At 34.5% G+C, this 24,703-nt stretch overlaps 3 protein-coding genes across 3 annotated transcripts; 1 reads left to right on the forward strand and 2 right to left on the reverse strand.

The window, feature by feature from the left end:
• Window positions 1-6,330: 6,330 nt before the first annotated feature.
• On the reverse strand, window positions 6,331-8,006 carry LOC115879686. Its single transcript, XM_030896625.1, has 2 exons — window positions 7,798-8,006; window positions 6,331-7,736 (listed from the first exon to the last, which is right to left on the reverse strand). Exon 2 carries the CDS (start codon window positions 7,717-7,719, stop codon window positions 6,904-6,906), a length of 816 nt encoding a protein of 271 aa, XP_030752485.1. The 5' UTR covers window positions 7,720-7,736; window positions 7,798-8,006; the 3' UTR covers window positions 6,331-6,903.
• Window positions 8,007-10,839: 2,833 nt separating this feature from the next.
• Window positions 10,840-19,339, reverse strand: LOC115879680 (cathepsin L-like). The gene is made up of 4 exons (XM_030896611.1): window positions 19,114-19,339; window positions 17,821-17,929; window positions 12,199-12,555; window positions 10,840-11,583 (listed from the first exon to the last, which is right to left on the reverse strand). Exons 2-4 carry the CDS (start codon window positions 17,911-17,913, stop codon window positions 11,017-11,019), a joined length of 1,017 nt encoding a protein of 338 aa, XP_030752471.1. The 5' UTR covers window positions 17,914-17,929; window positions 19,114-19,339; the 3' UTR covers window positions 10,840-11,016.
• Window positions 19,340-20,118: 779 nt separating this feature from the next.
• On the forward strand, window positions 20,119-21,006 carry LOC115879739. Its single transcript, XM_030896713.1, has 2 exons — window positions 20,119-20,316; window positions 20,703-21,006. Exons 1-2 carry the CDS (start codon window positions 20,176-20,178, stop codon window positions 20,916-20,918), a joined length of 357 nt encoding a protein of 118 aa, XP_030752573.1. The 5' UTR covers window positions 20,119-20,175; the 3' UTR covers window positions 20,919-21,006.
• Window positions 21,007-24,703: the final 3,697 nt, after the last annotated feature.

Genomic DNA, 24,703 nt, shown 5'->3' on the forward strand with positions numbered 1-24,703 from the left:
TTGCACTGGCCTCTCCTATATTAAACCACTGGCGCAAATTCCGCAACCAGGAAAACCGTTTACACCCGATGCCTCGTCGTCTTTCAATCTTTCCCTTAACGATCAGCTGTAGGAAACTATATTTGTTATTTCGAAAAATATAACCAAAATATGCTGCTTTCCGTCGTTTTATTGTAGTCAATAGTTCTTGGTCCTTATTTACACATTCTTTCCAATACTTCGAGATTTGTTTGAGAACCACTGGATCTTTTCTGGATTTTCTTTCTTGTAAATTTAATCTACTACCTATGTTGCCATATTATCAAGAATTTATTTTTTTTTAAATAAAAACTAAAAAAAATTGCAAAAAAATTCCAAAAATATTTTCAAAAAATTCCGAATTTTCAAAAAAAATTATTTAGAAAAAAACCTCATAGGCGTGTTTCTGGGGTTGAACTATACTACCAGTTAAGTTAAAATACTTGCACTTATTTCTGGGACACCCTGTATATGGTTACATAGTAGCGCCGCGCCGCGCCGCGCTTATAACCTTGAAAAATTAAAGCGTGTTATCAAATCGGCTAGTTCACAGTGAAAGCAGGCAGGCACCGTCAACCAGCGTTCATCGGCGTTCTCGCTTTTACCGGAACGAAAATTTATTTATTTCTGCTTTTGCACGCGCCGACGGCACACAGGGGGTATTAAGAACTAAAAGTTGGCCAAAATTATGTTTTATGATTTTTTTGCTTTTTTGCTAGTAATATTAATTATTAATTAGAGGAGAAATTGCTAATATGGAACCCCATTTTGTTTTTCCTACACAATATTTTTTCCTCTACTCTGAAACCTTTTCCACCGATCAAATAGGGCCATACTGTGCAAAACCAAGCAATTGGATGAGGACGTTAGAACAAGAAAGTAATTTGTATATTATAGACGCTATTTGAGCGAGGATGGGTGTTAATAGGGTAAAGACTATTTCCTTTAAGAATCTATTTAAATCAATGTTTTTTTTTGGCAGTGGCAAATATTGGCAAGATTTTTGTGCATATTCCAATGCTGGAGACTTTAAGCATTGAACGGATACTAATTTCCATGCGGAATATTGCCGAATAGTCTTATATCTTATAAAAATGCCACTGATTTTTTAAATATAAAACATAAAAAAATAGAAGGAAACATTTCAAAATAAAAATATGGCATAAAACAGAACAGAGCAAACAAACAAAGCTGGCTCTGTATCCATCATGACAGTTATTATGAACAATTTGCAAAAAAAGCACTACAAACAATTCCACTATTTTTATAATCTTAGAAATATTCAGAATACACTCAAGATAATTCATACTTTTAACTGAGATATATTATTTATTTGATAGTCAACTTGCGACTTAAAAAAGCTAATAACTAATAAACGTGTTTACATTTAATATTTATAGGTTTGTATTCAGTTAAGATAAAAAATGAAAATAAAAAAATATCACTTTTGGTCAGGTTTATAGACCAAATACACCTGTGCGGCCCCGGCGAGGCGGGCGCGGCGTTTGAATATGGTTTGGTTAGGTTAGGTTAGTTAATCAGGTAAATTTCCTCTTAATTATCTACTTCCGAACCCTTCTCACATCTCCGAAATAGCCATATACAATACACGTGATGCATATACGCAAAGTTACGCATCTGTGTATTGTTATATGGTTTTTTAGGAGATGCGAGATGCGAGCGATATTTGAAGCTGCGAGTGGTCAAGAATAGGTCCCCAGAGACGGCGCTGGTTGCCGGAAAGCAGAAACCTGCCTGCACTATGTTCGTACCCATAGGCGAGTGGCCAGGCCTAAGACCGAGTTCACACGGTACGGGTCCGCAACACTGCCCCCTTCTTAGGTACATGCTCGTCCCGAGATGTACACGGTGAATGAAGGTATTTGCAAAACTGGCCCCTGGTACATTGAGAAGTCTGGTAGAAAAAGCAGTCTACAGTTTTCTCGCCCGGTCTCAGCTTTGGGTTGTAGCAGCAAACGAGGATCTCGATTCCCGTAAATCTAAACAAGACTTCAATCATGTTCCGGAATGTACGCCAACTCAAACCATCGAGTCCACGCGCCAGCTTCGGAATGGCTAATCGTGTAATGTTATTGTTTAGCAGGGCTTCTCTCAGTTCAATCAGGGTTTTCCATAGATTGAGATAAGTCGGCTTACTCGGGGACCATTCCTTGGTGACCAGGTAGAAGATGTGTCTTGCTTGGCCATGTGCATTGTCGGTTAGCCTCAAGACGCGTCCAATCTCTGGATCTTGTCGGCGTAGTTCTCCGACACGCCCAAACTTCTCATTGAACGTCGCCGCGATTCCTCTGGACATCCGCAAATCTCGGGTCACACAGTGAGCGAGCGAATAATCAGGAGGCACGGAAAAGAGGTCTCGTTGATCTTCTTTGGTTACACCATAGCGAGCCTTTTCACTGCTGTTGTATCGGGCCATGAAATCGTCAAAGGACATCTCCGAATCAGGGGGATCAAAGCTGCAGGTTCTCACGGTCCCAGCACGATCTTCTATTTCGCCTTGGTAGGGGCTCAAACGGTTGAAATGAACTATCCTCGGTTTTCCTTTGGCAATTTTCTGATACGGTATACGACGTCATTAATCCTATCCATGACTACGTATGGGCCTTCCCACGAAGATTGTAGCTTCGGAGATAATCCACGACGTCTCTGCGGGTTGTACAGCCACACCAAATTCCCTGGTTGGTATCCCCCATGCTCAGCTTGAATGTCGTAGTGTTCCTTCATTCGGTCACTAGCGCTTTGAATATTCAGGCGGACTCGCTGATGTCGTCCATTCTTTGACGTAGTGTGTGGACATAATCTTCTCCAGCGACATCTTCTCCCGGTCGGCAACCAAACTTCAGATCACAAGGTAGGCGCACTTCCCGTCCCATAACGATGCTGGCTGGAGTTTGCCCTGTAGATTCTTGGACCGATGAACGGTAGGCCAACAGGAACAGGTGAAGAAATTTGTCCCAGTCTCTTTGGTGGTCAGAGACTACTTTGGCCAAATAACGGTTGATGGTTCTGTTCATAAGTTCAACCATCCCATCGGATTGTGGATGTAGAGCCGTCGTCCTGGTCTTGCGGATGTTAAGGACTTCACAGACGCCTTGGAACAGATTGGATTCGAAGTTTCTTCCCTGATCTGAATACAGCTCCATGGGACCACCAAACCTGCAGATCCATTCCTTAACAAGAGCATCAGCAATGGTGGACGCTTCTTGATTTGGTAACGCGTAGGCCTCGACCCATTTGCTGAAGTAATCCATTACTACCACAATGTATTTGTTGCCATCGTTCGTCTCCGGGAAAGGACCAGCCACGTCGATCGCTATTCGTTCGAAAGGACTGCCTATATTGTACTGGCGCATTGGAGCTTTTACCGCGCCTTTGTGGTCCATTGATAGCAGCGCAAACGTCGCATTTCTTACACCAGGCCCTCACGTCTTCTGTGCAGTTCATCCAATAGAACCGTTCACGCAGCTTGCCAAGGGTCTTGCTAACACCAAGATGTCCACCGCTGGTTCCATTGTGAACTTCCGCCAAGACTTCCGGGACCCTCTTCTTTGGAATGACGATCTGCCTTCTCTCTTCTTGTCCCTCTGGTCTCTCAATCACACGGCGAAGTAATCCGTTATCTATTACCAATAAATTCCACTGGGACCAGTACGACTTCACGTTCGGCGAATATCTGCAAACTTCCTCCCACGTTGGTCTCTGGTCCGCGTTTTTCCAGTTAATCACCAAGCCCAACTCTGGATCACTGATTTGGTCATTTGCAAAATCTTCGGTTTGCCAACTATCACCAACCACAGTCGTCCTTAAGACTTTCACTTCTTTCTCTTCTTTGCAACGATTTCCCATCTGTCCGCAATTCCAAGAGCGAATCGGTCCCCCTTCTTGCTCATGTACTGATCCAGTACTTTCCGCACAATCCTTTCCACTTTGGAATCGTCGGAACACTCCTCAACAGCCCGTACAAATCCTAGAGACCTAGAGCATTCTTTCGCGGCCTCAAATTCCAGGGCACGTGCTAGGGCATCTCCCAAATGCGTTGGATGAGCTAAAAGAAGTGTTTGCCTTGTTTCTTTGTCATGTAAACCATCAATAGAGAACAACGGCATACGGTCGAGTCGGCCTACAAACACGTAAACGTTTACGTACGCATGCGCATTTCTTTTTTATACACGTAAAAGATTCTTTACGTCTACATATACGTGCCAGCAGCGGCCGACTCGACAGTATGCCGTTGTTCTCTAATAAAAGTCTGTACTGTTAAGCGCTCCACAACATTTTCGGGCATAGCAGGGTACGCAAGGCGAGCAAGGCGTACTATTTCACCTTGATATTCTCTTAGGGTCTCATTAGGCTGCTGAACACGATTTTTGAGCTGGGAATGGTAGACATGCTCTAAATGAGCCTGGCCGTACCTCATTTCTAAATGTCGTACCAATTGCTGATAATCTCCCTGTTCCGATGGTGAGAGTGTCTGCAGGATGTCAGTCGCATCTCCCCGCAGTGCGATAGTCAAAGCGGTAGCTTTTTCAGCGATTGTCCAGCCGTTCGCTCTCGCAGCAGGTTCAAATTGACAAAAATAGTTGGCCCAAGCGGTTTTTCCGTCAAACTGTGGAGGCTTCATAACTGACTTTGAGGCATATTTATTTTCGACTAGTTTCGGTTCCTCCGATGTTTCTTGACATTTTGGTGAATTCGACTTCGTTATTTCTTCCCGTAAAATTTCGATTTTTCTGTTTACATCATCTTCAATCTCTGTTATTTTATTGTTAAAACTTTCTTCCAAAATTATTATTTTATTATTAAAGCTGGCCTGTATATCTTTAGAATTTTCGATGATCTTATCTTCTAATGTATTGATTAAATCCTGGGAATTTTCCATAATTTTATCTTCTAATTTTTGAGAATTTTCACTGATTTTATTATTTAAACTCTTCAAATTGTCTTGCAAATCTTTCAATGACGAGCCAAGATCACCTTCTAACTCAAAGCAAAATGTGTCAGGATCCTCACCTTCCTCGATCAGAACATCTCTTAGTCTTGCTTGCAGAATGCTTTTTTTCCATCTGTCTCGCACTCTCTCTCTTCCAATATGCATTTTAACTCGGACACTTTCAAGTCTTTCAACAATTTTTTTGAAGCCATTGTCAGTCTCATTTTTATCTTTCTAGTCTATCACACACGCCACACTTGACACCAATTGTTACGTTTTTCGTCGGTTCCATGTGGATAGAAAGTCACAATTTATTTAACACTAAATAACAAACAATAACGATTAAAAGAAACTTAAAGAACTATTTATAACTTATTTACAATTTATCTAATTATTTATCTAACAGGAATTTATTTTGAATTAGAGCGGCGATTGTAACTGTACGCGTCGACCGGTTATTTATCTCCGTCCCCAGGCCTCAGGCGTCTGCTTATATATGAGAGCGACAGACAATCCAGATATGTCTCGACAATTCTTATTCGTTCTAGAACGTCGGCATGCAAACGTAAAAAACCGGCATCACTGTATGCCATGGTACAAAGAAAACAAGGTATGATCGATAGCGGCCCCAATTTCGTTAAGTTTGCGCATACCACCTGTGACGTCATACGCCATACAAAAAAATATCCATATTGTGCAATTGCCACTAATAAAAAAAGACCTAAAAGAGGGAAGAATTAGGACATAACCTTAAAAGTTATGTCAAATCATCGTGCTTGACATTTGAAAAATTATTTTGACATTTATTGTGACATCTGTTGGACAATTTGAAATTGGCGCGCGGAACTTGCCGACCAATGGTGCCGTTTATCACCTGTGACGTAGTGATCAACCTGCGCAATATCATACCTTGTATTCTTTGTATCATGACTGTATGCCGCTTTTGATTTTGTCTCTCTGTCTGTCAACCGGTCATTTATATTCTCTGTCACACGCATTAAAATCCAGACCACATAAATTGGATGACCAGCAGGGGTAGAAAATACATTAAAAACTATAAAGTCGACTATTTTAAATGGAACCATCAATTTTTTTGATCTTATTCCAATTAAGCGACAAAAATAAATTAAACTTTGTATGAAACCCTCGTATAATACAATATACAAAACAACATTTACGTATCTAAAGCAGATAAGATATTTATATTCTTTTGGAATAAATAAGATTTTCAAAATCTCCATATTTCTCAATTAAGTTGCTCAATAGCATATTAGGTGTATCTAAATTAAAATTTAAAATGAAAAATATAAATTTCAAAGTTTTTAAATAGTGTAAATACTGTATAGAATTTAAAATATTTTGTGTTATTTTTGGAAAGCTTTTTAACGATTTTTTGGTCTGAATTTACATAATACAATGTAAATCAAACAAGAATAATTCCTAATATGCACTTTTAATCTTTTTTGCACTGGTTAGTGCCAAATTTCAACAATACATTTTCGAAACAGAGTTAGAGAGAGAATTATATCATTTACAAAGATTTTAAAATTAAATTGGAATATCCTACCAATAGTAGATTATTTTCTTTTTATCTATGATCCTACCTAATTTTTTTTCTATATTATATCTTGATATTATTTAGGTATGTCAATACATTTTTTTGTTACTAATATGCTTAATTGATTCTTCATATTTTTATTTTATTAATTTTTCAAAGATATAAATATTTATTAAATAATATTAAAACTATAAATTTGACCTGATTTAAAACCTGATATTTTTTAATCTGAGTAATCATTTAATAAAAATGTGACTAGGATCTTTACATAATTTGTCCATATTTTTAATAATAATACTTAAACTATTTGAAAATAAAATCAGATTATAAATCTGCAAGCAAAACAAAAAAATAAATATGTCAAAAAACAAAAACATCAATCTATAGGTCTTTCATCTAAGTAATTAGTGGCTTGCCTTCGCGACATCTCATGGACATCCATAAACAATTTTAAACAGAACTCGGGCAACAATACTTTAAAAAAATATGCACTCTTGGTGTGATCATGATCAAATTTTTCTTCCATTAAAGCTACTATATGATCTACTTGTTCGTGCGTGAAAACTATAGTACTAGTATTATATGTCAAGTCTTTTTTCGACAGTATGTTTGTTCCAACTTTTTTTTTATGAAATATTTTATGTCTTTCAGAGAATAGCTTCCCTGTTAAAATACTTTCGAGATAAGTTACATTCTCATCGAATTTTTCTGTGATTTCTTCCAAAGACAAATGTTTACAGTCTAACCAGTGTTGTTTCTTTTTTGTTTGTTTTTTCGCTGGAGGTGAAGGTTTTTTTGCTTTGGGTTCGCGTAAATCTTTAACTTCATTAACTGTACCCTTATACTGAGTTAAATTTTTCACATCACTCATCACTTGATTGACTGAGGGTACCGAAACACCATACTTTTTAAATGATTCTGACTGTTTCTCTCTTTTTCTTGGAGATTTTTTATTGAATATGGGTAAGTCATCACTGCCGCCCGAGTTAAATCTCTTCAAAGTGGGTTTTGTGGTCCTCTTTGGTCTGGAGACTCTGCCAGTTTTGAGAGGGCTGGTGGTTATAGATAAAGGTTTTTTAAGACTTTCAATAGCTATTCTCTTCTTTTTAACTCTTTCATTATTATCTGCTCCTGTTGAAAGCCATTGGTTTAAGTTAGTTTGGCGTGGAGGAGTTGCTTTATGGTCATTCATTTTGAAGCATCTTATTTCTGAAATTTAAGGATTTTTAACCATTAATATTTTAATAATAAAGAATACAATTTAACTTACCATGATAAGGAAAATATTAAACGGTATTAAGTATTTAAATAATTACCAGGAATTAGTTATTATTATATTTACTAAATTTAAATTATATCTATTAAAAGGAAAATAGTTATAAAATTTTATTTGGTAACCTCAAACAATAAACAAATTTAGATTTTCCGCGGGGATATATCAGTGATGCCAATCATATGCCAATTGCCAGTATCGCCACTTCAAAAATTTATATGAATCATAGCCAACATAAAATAATCATTCTTCTTTTCTATTTTCAAATCTTTTGCATTTAGACCGTGTTTAGACCACAAACCTCTGGCAATTATTCTGTACTGTACCTCTGGTTCAAACTTGGTTCAAACAACAAAAGTTGTAAATTTGTTTCTTGCATTCAGTAGGCTAATAATTATTATGGAAAAGGCTCTGGGAAAAGGATTGAAAATTGAAATGATCAGGTAAATTTTAATGATTTTATTTATGTATTACGTCTTTTGTATACGTAAAAGGGTATATACCCGTAAGTGTGCGAACACAGTGCAAGCAGGTTTGCCGCTTATTGGTAGTCAGCGCCAATCTGGGCACCTATTCTTGACATCGTTCGCAACTTTGCGTATACGCGTGGTATACGCATCACGTGTATTGTTATAAACAGGGTATCCCAGAAATAAGTGCAAGTATTTTAAAGGGTGGTAGATCTCGATAAAAGAAACATATTTTCTCTTTATCGTTTTTCAAATAAGTCCAAAATAATGGAGTTATTTTACTTTGAAAATTTCCAAAAAAAAAATATTTTTTGCTAAAATTTTGAGAACCTTCTTCTTAATGTGCCTTCTCCTCATCGGAGGTTGGCGACCATCAATTGGAATTCCTCCCTGTCTTGAGCCAAACGGATAATTGCACTGGCCTCTCCTATATTAAACCACTGGCGCAAACTCCGCAACCAGGAAAACCGTTTACGCCCGATGCCTCGTTGTCCTTCAATCTTTCCCTCAACGATCAGTTGTAGGAAACTATATTTGTTATTTCGAAAAATATGACCAAAATATGCTGCTTTCCGTCGTTTTATTGTAGTCAATAGAGAACAACGGCATACGGTCGAGTCGGCCTACAAACACGTAAACGTTTACGTACGCATGCGCATTTCTTATATTTTTTATTTTTTATACACGTAAAAGATTCTTTACGTCTACGTCTACGTGCCAGCAGCGGCCGACTCGACCGTATGCCGTTGTTCTCTAATAGTTCTTGGTCCTTACACATTCTTTCCAATACTTCGAGATTTGTTTGAGAACCACTGGATCTTTTCTGGATTTTCTTTCTTGTAAATTTAATCTACTACCTATGTTGCCATATTATCAAGAAATTATTTTTTTAAAATAAAAACTAAAAAAAATTGCAAAAAAATTCCAAAAATATTTTCAAAAAATTCCGAATTTTCAAAAAAAAAGTATTTAGAAAAAAACCTCATAGGCATGTTTCTGGGGCTGGACTATACTACCAGTTAAGTTAAAATACTTGCACTTATTTCTGGGACCCCTGTATATGGTTACATAGTAGCGCCGCGCCGCGCAAAAAAATGAAAGCGGTTATCAAATCGGCTAGTTCACAGTGAAAGCAGGCAGGCACCGTCAACCAGCGTTCATCGGCGTTCTCGCTTTTACCGGAACGAAAATTTATTTATTTCTGCTTTTGCACGCGCCGACGGCGCACAGGGGGTATTAAGAACTAAAGGTTAACAATTTGCAGAAAAAGCACTACAAACAATTCCACTATTTTTATAATCTTAATAAAAAAATATCACTTTTGGCCAGGTTTATAGACCAAATACACCTATGTGTGGCCCCGGCGAGGCGGGCGCGGCGTTTGAATATGGTTTGGTTAGGTTAGTTAATCAAGTATATTTCCTCTTAATTATCTACTTCCGAATCCTTCTCGCATCTCCGAAATAGCCATATACAATACACGTGATGCACATACGCAAAGTTACGCATCTGTGTATTGTTATATGGCTTTTTAGGAGATGCGAGATGCGAGCGATATTTGAAGATGCGAGTGGTCAAGAATATGTCCCCAGAGACGGCGCTGGTTGCCGGAAAGCAGAAACCTGCCTCTACTATGTTCGTACCCTAAAAGTTTATAACCAGAGTTTATAACATATTCTTTTTATGAAAATCATATTAACAATGTTGCCAAATTTTCTCTATAAAATCCTCAATTAATTTTGGTGGACTTGAATTTCCTGCACTTGTAACTTATAATATAGAAAATAAATACAATAGAATATACAATATACAGAGAATACAGAGTACCTATTATTTATATGGAGAATACCTATAAAAATCTAACAAGTTACACACTCACGTAAACACTTAATAAAAGTTGGTGTAGTTTATAAAATCTATCAGAAATTAATATATACAAAGTGTGCCATTAAAAAAATGTGATTTTTTAATTTTAAATAGATGAAATTCATAAATTTATTAACACCGTGTATAATATTAATTAAAATATCTTTCTCTACATTATTTTTCTCATATAATTTTCATACCAATTTTGAGATTTGATAGATAATGGACTTTAATCATTGACTCATCCTGTACATTTTGAATTATTTTATATTTATCACAATTCTTTAATGGAAGAATATAAAAGGAATTATAATTTTCTCATATTATTATTAATTAACTGTTATATTATATTCATAATAATAATCATTATTTTCCATCCAATGTTCTTGTATGTAGTGCGCTTTTTCAAATATGAAATTTTTATTGTTAAATATAAACATAAGGCATATTTTCATCCTTAATTATGAAATGGGATAGGAAATAGGATGCAAAATAAAATAATAGTACTTTTTTAAATATATTATTATTTTTGATGGAAGAATGAGAATCATAAAAAACAAACTAATACGACAAAAAGAATAAATATAAAATCCAAATCACAAACACATTATCGTGATGTCGATACCGCTCGTATCGATATATATTCCCATCCCTAATATATAATGTTGAATTACTTGAAAATGGCAAGGAAAAATATGTAATACATTATTTACTTATTTAATGATTTTAGTCGTTTTTAATGGAAGCTTAAAAAAGAATCTCTACAAAGATCATATAAAATATCTTACAAAACTAAATTGATAACAAAAAAAAATAGAGAGCTTTTAGAGATAGGTATTCTAAACCCTAATAAAAAATCACAAACGCTGTCCTATATCCTCTAAACCAAAGGATAACTAGCCTGAGATGCAACTCCGCACATGTTATCTTGATTCCGGGCCATCTTGATGTATCCGTTCAATCCCCAGCTGGGTCCCCACGAATTCTTCACCAACCAGTAGTCCTGACCATCGTCGCTGGTACCGTATCCCACTACCAACACCCCATGGTCCAGTTCTTGTGAGCTACATTCAGGATCGCTGTACACTCCGTCCGAGTACAGTTGGAAGGTTTCGTGGCTGGCGTCGATGGCTATCGAAACGGGGCCTACGGTAGCAACTGCTGCCTTAAGGTCATCTTCGTTGCCTTCTTCGATGTCTACGAAGCCCTTATCGGTTGCGCCGCTGTTCTGGGCTTTGTAGTGGCATTTCTCGTCCTCGGCTAGGTAGGGGTAGGACTTTTCCGTGTCGATACCGCCGTTGTCTTTGATGTAACGGAAGGCGTTGTCCATGAGACCGCCGTTGCAGCCGTTGTTGCCGTATCTTCCTGAACAATCTACCAAGTTTTGTTCGCTAAGGGACACTAGTTTGCCGGTTTTACGGAAGTGCTGGCCTTCGAGTGAACCGGTCTGGAAAATAAAAAATATATTGCATTTGTCAACCACGCTCTTAATCACCAAAAACAATATACAATTAGTAATGGCATATGATATACCGAGTAGACAAGAGTTTCATTATACTGTTGAGGATAATGGAAAAAAACAGACGATGCCACAAAACTGATTTAGAACATCAACTCAACGAACACCTCAGTAGGCTGAAGCTGAGAAACAACAGGGAATACAGATTCTGTGGGGAAAACGGGGAAACACTAGAACACCTTATCACTGAGTGCGCCGAGACGACGACCGTTCGTGCCATGAACTTTGGTACAGCTGATGCCGAGAATGGAGAGCTGGCCTCTGTGGAGCCGTCTCAGATATTGGCTTTTGTAAAGCCCTGAGACTGTTTGATGAAGGTTATAACTCGTTATAACTCAAGAAAGGGAAGCACACAATAGATATGTAAGGTCGCGGTGATTAACTCCATTCCTAAACATTCTACAAAAGTGGTATTACTTGGTATTCTCAACAGATCAAGTTGATAACATAAAAATTCCTATAAAATGGACATCGTTGGTTTTTCCCTTACCCTTTACATACATTCCTTTTCTTTTTGAGTTATAAAAAAGTATTAATACTTACAGCACTGAAACTCCAACACGACCCGCAGTGACCTTGGTCTTTGACTTCAGTGACAGCTCCTGTGTCCCTCCAATCAACAGTATCAGGCAATTTGACATTTGCAGGGGAGATAAACCTTACTGCATCGTTCAAGTCACTGCCTTTCAGGATATTGTTCTTGGTTTTGTTGAAACCGTTAAGCGTAGAGACGAATTCATGATGTAACATGTCGGCGTACTTGTTCAAACCCAGCTTGAACTTGACAAAGCCTTGGGAGAATAGTTTGTTATGTTTGGCAACTTTGTGGGCGTTTTCCATAAATATTTTCATTCGGAATCTTTCCTCAGTCTCGCTGTCGTAATTTTTGGAATGTTGCATCTGAAAATATGTATAAAAGTTATATACCGACCTAGTCATTTTAGAAGTGTGGTCTGGATTTTAACGTGTAAGACACTGATGTAGGTAGCTTAATGACAAATCAAATGTATTAAAGAGAGAAAAAAGTTGGGTTGATATATTTCTTCTACGCGGCATTGCCGGATTTTGCATCAAAATATCAAACCTCACCAGTAGGCGTTTACGAAAAATGTTGTATCTAGGGTTGGAACTTAATTTTTCACAATTACTTACTCATTTTACTACAGCTCTAATGGATTATATTTAGCTTAGATATATTATATTCATTTCAGTAGTATACATGAAAATTTTTAAAATAATTTATTTTCGTCTACACACATTTTCCAGCAAACGTGAAAACCGGCAACACTATATGCCGCTTTTTATTTTGTCTCTGTCTGTCAACTGGTCATTTATATTATTCTCGCTTATATTTATATTAAAAACGCCGAAAAGGAGAGAGTCAAATTCCATTTTTATATCCAAACATCAGAGAGAGACGTCATAGCAACCTTTTTTTTGGAGGGTTTGATATTTCTCTCTTAATAAATTAGAAATTTTACAATTTGATGTGTGTGTTTATTGTGATTATTTTTTGTTGTATTTGGTTTTATGTAAAGTGTATAAATCTGAGAAGACATCGTATTGGGACTGGAATTAGTGAACTTATTGTGACTTAACGAAAATAGATTTCGAAAATTGTTACGTATGCAACGTGCGATTAAACTAACTAAACAAACTGATTAACTTATGCAACTCGATTCCCAGATTAAAATCATGAAAAATATTGCAATAACTTTTCATAGTAAGTGATTATACAGGGTGGTCCGAAATGTATTCGGAAAACTTCGGCAGTATATTCTGTATATGACATTAAGTAAAAAAGTTCGTATAAATTTATGTCCTAAAATGCTTCGTTTCGGATATACAGGGTGTAGAAATTGCATTATTACTTTTAAACTATTTTATCATATTTTTATCTAGGAAAAAAAATTATGATTAATTAAAAAAAATCTATCTATTCAACATGTTTATTTTTGTCAATGATATGTATTGTTTATTTCCATTCCAAATATCTTCAGAACAGTTGCTCTGTATATATGTAACTGTATCTCCGAAACAAAGCATTTTAGCACATACTCGATAAGGACTTTTATACTTATTTTTATCTGCAGAATATGATGCCGAAATTTTGCTGAATACAATTCGGATCACCCTGTAAAATCGGTTACGAGTAGTAAAGCAATCAATTATAAAATTAATAAATTGATTTTATTCTTGCATTTTCTCATTTACTTGACAAACATAATTAAGATACCTCAAGTTTATTATTTTTTCTTGGTGGTGTCTGTATTTTTGTTATTAAACAATTACAATAACTTATTTATTTTAGAATTATATTTTCTTAACAATTTGAATAACTAATAACATTATTGACCCTTGATTTAATTTATCCTACTTTATTAATTAGAATTCAGTCATGTTAAAGTACCTTCGAGGTCACGACGTATTGCTAATTTTGTTTATTTATTCCTTAGTTTTTCTATTCTATGATTCTGCCCATTCAAAAATTCAGTACAAAAGTTCATAAAAAATATGCGGTTTATAACTGACTCAAGTTTTTTTTTATTGAAGTGAAACTTTACGTGCGATGGGAGTAAAAATTCAAGGCCGTGACCCACGAGCTGGCATCACGCCAAGCGTCATAAAAGTGGTAACGATATTTGAGCGTCGCAACTCGGGCCCCATGGGAGCTAAGGAGCTGAATCTCTGGACGTATTTTTCGTGATATTTTGACGTCGTTTTTGGGCACTACGAAACTCCATCATCAATGGCGAAAAAATTATCCGATTTAAATGAAATTTGATATATTGATAAACTGACTAAGGCCAACTTGACTGTGTCACTGTGACAGTTAAACTGTGACTAAAATAAACTGAACTAAGGCCAACTTGATTGTGTCACACTGACGTGTCACTGTGACAGTTAGTTTTGACGTAAGCAACGTCAAAAGTTGATGTTGTACGATCGTGACCAAATTTGGTGGGTAGGCTATGTGAACGACGGTGCACACAGTCCCACCCTGCAAACGGACGGACAGATGGACAGAGGGGCAGAAGTTCACTTCAAATATGCGCATATAGTGCAAAACACAATTTTTCATGTAAACTTTAATGATTTTTATTCTAGCAAAAGATTTTCGATATAATATATCGAAGAGTTCAACAGTTGCAAGCTAACATCTTAACTTTTTTAATATTTCACAAGATTATAGGTATAAAATTCTTCAAAATAAAGAGTTGTTATAAAAACTTCATGCGTTATTGTATATGTAGAATGTGTAATAAAAATGTACACAATTCCCCTGCGCTTATCACTACAAACTGCTAATAAAGTCATTTCTTAATCATTTATTAAAAGCAAAGAACGTATTCATACTATCACAAATACAAATATCACAGTCAGTTAAGTCCAAAACAAAGAAACATATCATCACATGGTCATTATCAAACAGTTTAAAAGAATATGCTTATAAATAGTTTATCCTTATTGCTAAAGATAACTATTGACATCAAAACCTTTAACCCTTATTAACAGCTACTGTAATCATGTCAGTATAATCAAACAGAAATTTCCAATATCTATCAAAATAAAAACAGAGATTCGCACAATTCGTTAAAAATAATTTAGGATATAATTTAGATAAAAATATGAATTTTTTAGGTCAACGATATTTCGTGGTGTACAATGTGTACATTCCCGTTTAAAATGATTTAAATATTATACAAGGTTGGTGATTAAATACAATCAAACAGGGTGCTCATAAAAAATAATCAAAACCCTATAAAAAATCGACTACTTAAAATCTCACCACACCTCTGTTTTTTTAATTATTTTATTCAGCAGCAAATACAGTGTTGCCAGATGATCAAATGTAAAATCCGTATTTCGTTTGTCGAAATATCCGTAGATGAATAAAATATTTATTCATGTTAATCATAAAATAAATGTCAAAAATAAAAAATAAACATTTTTATTATTATATTAGGTACCATTCTAAAGTATCTACATACTAGCTACGTAGTACATGTACAAAAATATGAATATATGAAACAAAAAAGTATTGCAAATCAATACAATTTTTTATTGTTATAAATTATAGTCGAGGGCAATAGATAAAATTTTTAATTTCCAAAGATTTTTTTATAGGTTTCGTATGATCAAAAAAAGTTGTTTAGTTGGCTTGGAAATGAGGATCATTTACACTCACCATATAATTTTACATATGAGAAATAACAGCGATTTTTATTTCCAAGCATATGTTTTCAAGGCAACTCTGACTCTGTGTTAATCATATAATATTATGTTAAATTGAATAATGACAGAAAATCCGTATTATTGGAAGAGAATCCGTACGTCCGTAGAATATATCCGAAATCCGTAGTTCTGGTGTGGTTCTGGAAACACTTGGAAAATATAAAGGCAATTTTGTATAGGCTTGATGCATTCTCCGACAGTGCTGCCAGCATCGGAGAATCCCATAAAATACCGACTTTTACACGAGCTTAAATAGCAAGTACACGAAAAATTTGTTATATTATTATTTGAAGAGTTATTAATGCGTGCAAGTTCTGAAAATTCTAAAAAAATAAAAATGTATATATTTTGATGCCTTCAGTAGGTCTAAAAATTCCAGAAAAGATGAAATTTTACACATATTTTTGTGGCATAAAAGTAACCAATGATCTAATATGGTACATATATTCACATTTTTGTTTGATCAGCGTTTCAATGCGATCAACATGAACAGTAACCGGGATAGTGTGAAATGAAGTAACCGGACAAAAAATATACACAATAACTAAGTAAATAATATTAACTCAAAAGTTCCCATTATTTTTTTATTGTTTTGAAATAAAACCTTATATATTTTATAAACAACTGATTACTTTTAGTATTTGTTAAACCAGTTTGTATTATGGTTATATGTGTAGTTAATATTTCACCACAAAACAAATGCTAATAAAAAAACATCACTAAAGAATATGGTTTAAATTTATAATGGATTGTTATTGTTTAATATTTGCTTTTATTTGTTTTCATGATGAAATATTACCAATTACCAACGCAGCCAGAAACTAATTTACAAAAATAATAATCTTAAAATAAATCACTTGGGCGGCTTTGGGAAACAAATTTCTGTAGAAAGAGCTACTGTATGATAGAAAAAAAATAAGAAAAACGGCGTCTAGTTGGCTTCGAAATGACGATCGATAAAATCATTCTCCATAAAATTTTACATATAATTATGACAGCTATCTTCATTTCATAGCCATCGCTAACGCTGTTTTTGTTCGATCATATTGTATATATGTACAGGGTGGCTCGAATTCGACGCTCATCAATGGGATTTCGGAAACCGTAAGAGATACAGGATCGGTTAAATGGAGGCAAAGTTGCGCAATTTAATGCTCAATAAAATGCCGTATTGCATTTTTATTTTTATTTTTTTTGCATAAAATATTCTGGTGATGGAATTTGTAATTGTACGAAACGTCGGCAAATATCAAAGTGACTATATATAGTGTTTTAAGAGTGATGAAAGGATTTAATTAAATTGAAAAAAAAAATCAGGTCCGTATTTAAAAAAATTAAGTTGATGATGGTCGCCAGAAGGCGAAACGTCAGAGTCAATATTTAATCACACAGGGTTATAGAGCAGAAAAAGTGGCCATGAAAATGTGTTTTTCATTTTAAGTTATCTTAACAAATAAAGCCAGGAAATAAAAGAAAACAAAATTGAAAATTCCGTTTTTTTCGAATATATTCGGAAGTATTCGGAATTTTTCAAAATGCAATACGGCATTTTATTGTGCATCAAATTGCGCAACTTTGCTTCCATTTAACCGATCCTGTATCTCTTACGGTTTCCGAAATCCCAATGATGAGCGTCGAATTCGAGCCACCCTGTACACCGAACACCGAATATCTGCCATAATGTTAAAATGTTTAAAACACTTTAAAATACAAATAGCATTTCGTTTTTAATTTTCCATTTAAAGAAAAATAATATACAGTATGTTCCATTTTTTAAGAAACAAAGAAAAATATTTTACAATTTAACAATTTTGATATTTATAATAAAATAAGTAGAAATCAATTCTAACAAAACCCTAGCAAACCTAGTTTTGATATAGGAACATATTTTTTATTTTTATTAAATCAAATAAATAAATAAATAATTACCTTAAATGATGACCATTGCTCTTGTACTAAATCGTAGAAAGAGACTGCTTGACAGCTTATGACTACAGCTGCCAGAATTAGTAACAGCTTCATCTTTTTAGTGAAATATCTGTAAATAAACACAGTTGTGTTAATAAAAATTCAAAGTATGTGTCAACAATATTACAGTAACAAACATAATACTGTTTACAATAGTATAAATATTGAACATAAACATTGACAGCTCAATAACATTAACAATGTGACTCAATATTTTAATATAAAAATGATCAAGGTATTCTTGACTATACAGGGTGTAAATGCATCAGTGCAAAACATCTCAGTAGAATATCACAAAAAATTATTTGACATAATATCTCCTAGATGAAATGTCAGTTCCCTTTATACTTATATATTTCTACTTACTTTTATACCGTATGATTGACGAAAAAAACGGTGTCCAGTTGGCTGGGAAATGACGATGGATGACATTTCCCATATAAATTTACATATAAAATGACAGCGATCTCCATTTCATAGCCATCGCTGACGCCGTTTTTTTTTCGATAATACAGTATTAATTTAATAAATAGTTAATAATATATCTGTAAGTTCCTTGTTAACTCCTCTATAATATATTAAAAAATTCATGAAGTGGTTATTTTTAAAATTATTCTGGAAATAAAAAAATCAAAATAAATTATTGTACCATATGATCCAAAAAAAAAACGGCGTCCAGTTGGCTTAGAAATGAACCCCAATGACATTCCCCATATAATTTTAAAGCTGAAATGACAACGATCTTCATTTCATAGCCATCGCTGACGCCGTTTTTTTCGATCATATTATTTTTTTTCTACCTAATAAACTGTTGAAGCACTAATAACATATAGAAATGAATAATGAAAATAATTGGCTTGACGTTTGAAATACGACTTTTTCGAGAGAATTATAAAGTGACACACGAACACAAAGAAAAATATACCTGGAATAATTTGTGGGAATACTCAGAATCAGCTCAGAATTTCATTTTATAGTTAATTATAGATGTAAAATGACTAAATATTTGAGAAATTTCTATACGTAGGTATAATAATATGCAATTTCATGTTAGGTACCACAATAATTTCAAATTAATCAATAATTTCACCTTGTATTCAAAGTGAAAAATTTCGTATTCTAACATCGATTCCTATGACCTCTTATTGACCATAAAATTCTTAAAAATGCTTGCATATATTGATACTTTAGAAAAGCAGTTACAATAAAGCAGAAATAAACAATTTATTTATTATAATAAATGAAATTACTTACAATAACAAGTCTATAAGGTTGTACAGCTACTTTTCAACTGAGTGACCATAAATTGGAATGGAGCTACTTATTTACGAACTGTCTGCAAAGTGATTTCTTTCTGTCTTCCTTTGGTCACGCTTTGGTCTTCCTAAATACGCATTTTCCTGTACCAAACAAAGGAACGAAAACAAAAACAGCTGCGCAGTTTGGTCCAGCGTTGCCGGACTTTGAACTCTTTATTATTCTAGTATAAAAGACAAGATATTTTGCTTCTCATTTACTCATTTGTCTATTGTATCAATAAGTTTTTAATTTATAAGCATATATATTCAAGCAATATTAAATTTCTTGTCTAGTATTTCAAAATTAAATGTATCATAAAATTACCAAAGTGCGTTTAATTAATTCGGAAAGAATATAGAATGTGGCAACCTGACAACCCTGTTCGACCTTTTCAGAATTGATATCATTACGTGCTTTAAAATATATAAATATTTATCAATTATGTCTGAATATTTGTACCCAGAAAAAGCCATAAAACGATGTACAAAGATGTACTTATAAATAGATTCAATAGATTTGGCCGATTTGTCATTGTTTTCCTGTCTTTCTGTCTATTATTATTATTTCCTGTCTTTCTGTCTATTATATACAGAATGAATAATCACAACTCTCAAGAGAGTTACCTATCGTTTTCATAAATAATAAACGTAGATAGTTTTGCTAACTTTAATAAAAACATATCTATAACAACGTTTATTTACCTCTATGATAAAAATTTAAAAACAATTCTTCTTCTTGTTTCACGACGACCACGCGCCTTTCGACGGCCAGTCAGAGTCTATTTAAAAACAATAGTGATCAGATTATTTGAATTATTTGGCAACATTGAAGGATATGCCATAGATCAAGTATATTATTATCATATATTTAATGGATCTGATATGATTGCTGTTGTAGAATGAGCCACATAAATGAAAAGAAGACTTAATATTTGTATGTTGGTTAGAATGAATTTTGACAGTTTCGTTCAATTATTGAATTGGTATCACTGGTATCACTGACGTCCAGAAAAAAAAAATGTCTCAACAATACGATCTTCCGCCCAATCAAATAGAAATTCTCCAAGAAAAAGCCAAGAGAAGACTTTTTCTTCGCAACGAATATTTGAAACTGAAATCTGACCCTTTTGTCCATGCTACTGGTGCAGGTGGTCATGTGGTATGTTGATTTATAGTTTTTGTATATGTTTAGTTGTTACCTAATAATTTCTTACGATATTGAGTTCATAACATTTAATTAAAATGTTGAGGCCTGTTTTAATTAGATTAATAACATAAAAAAGGCTTTATATTTGCGTTAAAAGTATTTAGATGAAGAATATTTTCGTAACTTCTTAACATGTGGTTTGGGACTTAATATTCTCAACAAATTAAGATGATTACTTAAAAATTTCATAAAATGGACATCGTCGGTTTTTTCCCGTTATCCTTCAATTAACCTGTAGTCGAGTTTTGGATTTTAAACTTATATATAGTCTACTGTCAACATTAGGGATCAAAACATCAGATTTTTTGATTATTACATACTCAATTTTTTTGTTCTAGTTTGATTCGGCACTTCAACGTTTCCATTCGATGAGCGTAACTGCCGTCGAACATTTCAGACCTTCCGGCCTAAATGCGTTCCTCGGTTTCAGTATAATGGTGATTCCAATGTTCACTTTTGGATATTACTTAAATAAAACCAGATCCGATAGGGAACAGTCTTTTCGAAGGGGCGAGGTAGCTTACAAAGACAGACAATATAGAGTTCTGTGTTAAACATATTTGAATGTACATATATAATTCAGAAGAGTAGAGTTTATTGTATTACATTTTATTTATATTAGTAAACTGTATATAACTTAAATTGAGTTTCTTTTATCCTAGATTAGTGAGGGTTTCTTTTACTATAGATTTTTTAATATAATTATCAAGATAGTTATATATTACAGTACGTTTATCATGTAACTTAACATATAGTCTTGCAACATTTACTTTAGTATTTGGTATCAGTTTGATATCAGATAATCACAGATATAATCGAGGCACAGATAAAATCTAGGTGTTTTGGCAAATATCACAAGAAATATATTTCTAAAAATTTAAATGTAATTGACATTTAAAAAGTTCATTTTAGTACAGGCAATCTGGCATAAAAAAGGTCTAGACTCCCATCAAATTACCCCTGCTCTCATACTCTGCCAGTCGTAAGTGGTCCACTGGAAAAGCTTAAATTCTAAAATTTGTATACCCCCACCCCACCGCTTTTTAAGAAACTCAACAAAATTTTGGATTCGATTTTCTGGCTGAACCGTAGGTCCCACAGAAAATTTTATGGAACAAAAAATGAAGAGAATACAGTTTCATCTCTAAGTAACAAATCTCTAAAACCTACGGTTACAAAGTTAAAGGGCGCCAAAGTCACTCAAACGCAGTTTTTGGTGCATTTTTCCAGGTGAAACCACTTTTTTACGGTCACAGAGTTTTTAAAAGGAAAGAGCTTAAAAAACTATCAAATTGATGTGTAACTTTTTTTACGTTTAAGTGCCAAATTTACTGTGTTATTTTACTGAATCATAACATCTACAATTTTTAATATTAATTATTAATATTTTATAACTATTAATTATTACTGGCATTTGTATTCCGAATATTGGCAGTAGATTTATTCGCATCTTTGCGAATTGCCAAGAACTAATATTTGTTATATCACTACATATAAATAAATAAAAATAAAATAAAACAAAGTGGTTGTATTTTGGATTCACAATTGGGCTTTTCCAGTCCACGGGGGTCTTCGGGTGGAAGGCCGGTTTGTCCACAAAGAACCTCCCATATAACACACAATATCCGCAGGATATTCATAGAATGCCGGAATGTCCCATTATAAGATCACCTTATAAAGACATCTATAGGATATCCTCCAGACATCCTGAAATCCTGTAGATGTCTCAGAATAGATATTTAGGAAAAATAAATAATGTACTACTTTTTATATTACATAAAATGCAATAAACCATACAGATAGATATATATTACGTCAAGGCAACAAAATATTCTGTTGGTATCTTCTGGATAATCTGGATATTTATGAGCTTGGCCACTCCCAGTAATACAGAGAATTTAAAACGCCCGCGCAAAAAATTTCCCACAATCCATCTCGACAGTTGTTTGTTTTTGCATCGTGTATTATTGGTGATGTAAAATACCCGGGTATATATTTTTTTGGGTAAATACCCGGGTAATTTGCCCAAATCGGGTATATATCAGGGTATAATGAAAAAAAATCTACTACCACGTGTAATACTTTAATACTTGAAATATACTCGGAAATATAAGTACTTAGAAATATTTTTTTAATTTTAATTTAAATTATGAATCTGGGTCAGTGTCAAATTTGTCAGACCCAGTGTCAGTGTCTGCATAAGGAATATCCTCCTCCATTTCAAGGTCTGAATCCGATTCGCTTGTTTGGTAATGGTTATTTTCGTCCTCATCTAAATCAACATCATGCTCTGGAAGTGTTTTTCTCTTCTTGGGTGGTCGAAAAGTGGAAGATGTAGATGGAGTTGCTGCCAACGTTTGCAGATCCGAGACTTCTAGGCTATTTTTATTTGTTGCAGGAATAGAACAAACAGGAGTGACAGGACTGACTGTTTTGTTGTCACTGTTATCAGCCTTATTTCGTAACTTCCAATTATGAGATAAATACGCTATTTTAGCTGCCCTTTCGGTAGTGAGCCTATTTCGTTTATTTGAATGAATCCAGCTAAACGTACTAAAAGTTCTTTCAGTAGCTGCGGAGGTTACGGGAGCACTTAGAATTCTGATGGACCCCTCAGCAATGGAGTTTGTTCCACGTAGTCCTCTCCACCAGACAAGGGTGTTGCATACTTACAGGAATAACGTTTTCTTTTTAAATACCCAGTTTCGGGTAGGTAAATAAAATTTAGGTAAATACCTGGGTAAATACCCGAAATTTATTTACCTACCCGCTGGGTATTTACCCGATCCACATTACTATGTATTATTCAGTTCCAATGTGGTTCCAATTCAGTTCTTTGATTTAGTGAAATTCGAGGTGAATTCGGTCGTTTGTCGATATTGAATGAGCTTAAAAATGACTGAAACTATCAAAACTGGTTGAGTTTGACTTAGTTTTTTCTTATACTCATAGTTCTAGCCTTGTTCTAGCAGAAATTCTATCCTAACCTCAACTAATGCCGAAAAACGAAAAACGACGAACGACTCAGGGTCTCACAATGAAAAATTTGTGACAAAATTATAGGTGAAAATTTGTTGAAAAGCGCTTGTTCTTTATCCCTAAACCCATTTTCGTGTTTGATCTATTTAAAGAGAAATCCTATTTTTGTGTTTAAATTGTGAGTTTCTGGAATGTGTGGTGTTAGAAATTATACCTGTATCCTGTGTGCTAACTTTGATGTAAACTGTTGCTGCTAGACATAAACTGCTAACATCATCCTTGTATTATCCTATAAATATCCCAAATAATCGTAAAAGGCTTGCCTAGGGATGTCTTGAAGATGACTTTTTTTGTCCCATCTGGATATCCCATATCCTCCTCTGGTTTTTGGATATCCTTAAGATATTTACTATATCCTTGGTGGATATCCTCAAGATATCTATAGGATTGTGTTGTGTTATATGGGCTCATTGGAAAAAGCGCATATTTAAAGGGGCCGTATTCAGTGGCGGACATAAAAATTAGGGGACACCCCCGCGGAACTTTTTATGAGGGCCCCCTAATAATAATAAGCAAGTTCGTCGAAAAATTGTTTCGCCACTTTCTGTCGGCGATTTTTCAATGTTGGAACTATCACTAAAAAATACATAAAGTTCCTCTAAAATATCATAAAACTTTGAAATCTCTAAGATATTTTTGACACTATCGTTAACTACGAGATTCAGATTGTGTGCGGTACAATGTAAAACCACGGTAAAACTCTGCATTTGGCTGCTGATTTTTAATCAGCGCTTGCAGTCCGGCGTACGATGCCAACAGACTTTTTGTGAGATTATGGCACGCTGTATGTTCCAGATCGATTTTCAAAAATAAAATTATAATGAATGTATGATTTTAAACAGGCAAAAGGGTTAGCATTTTTTCGCTGTTTAACAAATTTCAATAACGGACTTGGCTTTCCCCCCGCAGTATTAATATTTTTCTCCTAACCTGTGGGGCCTTTTTGAAATAAAGTGGGGACCGAGTCGCGGGCCCTGCGGGCCCCTTTTATCCGCCACTGGTCGTATTTATTTCTAACAATAGTAAAAAATCTTTAGCAATCCAAGTATGGAAATGTAAGTTGCGTAAGCAAAATAAAAATAAATGATGTAAACTCAATGACAACTAAAAAGTCGAGAGGCAACAATGTAATGAAATTCTTGAATGTCCAGAGCAGTCCAGAGTGCGGAAGAGAGATAACATCACGTATCGGGCTTTTCAGTCACAGAAAAGCTCATGAAAGAAAACGTCTGGGACAATGGAAGTCCGAAATTCTTTTAGTTTTAATACTGAATCATTGTCTACCACATTCAAAGTAACG

Source organism: Sitophilus oryzae, unplaced genomic scaffold (genome assembly GCF_002938485.1).
Source record: "Sitophilus oryzae breed Bouriz unplaced genomic scaffold, Soryzae_2.0 scaffold_1067_pilon_pilon, whole genome shotgun sequence".
Lineage (NCBI taxonomy): Eukaryota > Metazoa > Arthropoda > Insecta > Coleoptera > Curculionidae > Sitophilus > Sitophilus oryzae.

Coding starts and splice junctions, on each gene's coding strand:
- LOC115879686 (XM_030896625.1), bottom strand. CDS start 7,719: ATGAATGACCATAAAGCAACTCCTCCACGCCAAACTAACTTAAACCAA.
- LOC115879680 (XM_030896611.1), bottom strand. CDS start 17,913: ATGAAGCTGTTACTAATTCTGGCAGCTGTAGTCATAAGCTGTCAAGCA. Junction 12,556..17,820: donor AGCAATGGTCATCATTTAAG/GTAATTATTTAT, acceptor ACATATTTTCAG/ATGCAACATTCCAAAAATTA. Junction 11,584..12,198: donor CGTGTTGGAGTTTCAGTGCT/GTAAGTATTAAT, acceptor TTTATTTTCCAG/ACCGGTTCACTCGAAGGCCA.
- LOC115879739 (XM_030896713.1), top strand. CDS start 20,176: ATGTCTCAACAATACGATCTTCCGCCCAATCAAATAGAAATTCTCCAA. Junction 20,317..20,702: donor CTGGTGCAGGTGGTCATGTG/GTATGTTGATTT, acceptor TTTTTGTTCTAG/TTTGATTCGGCACTTCAACG.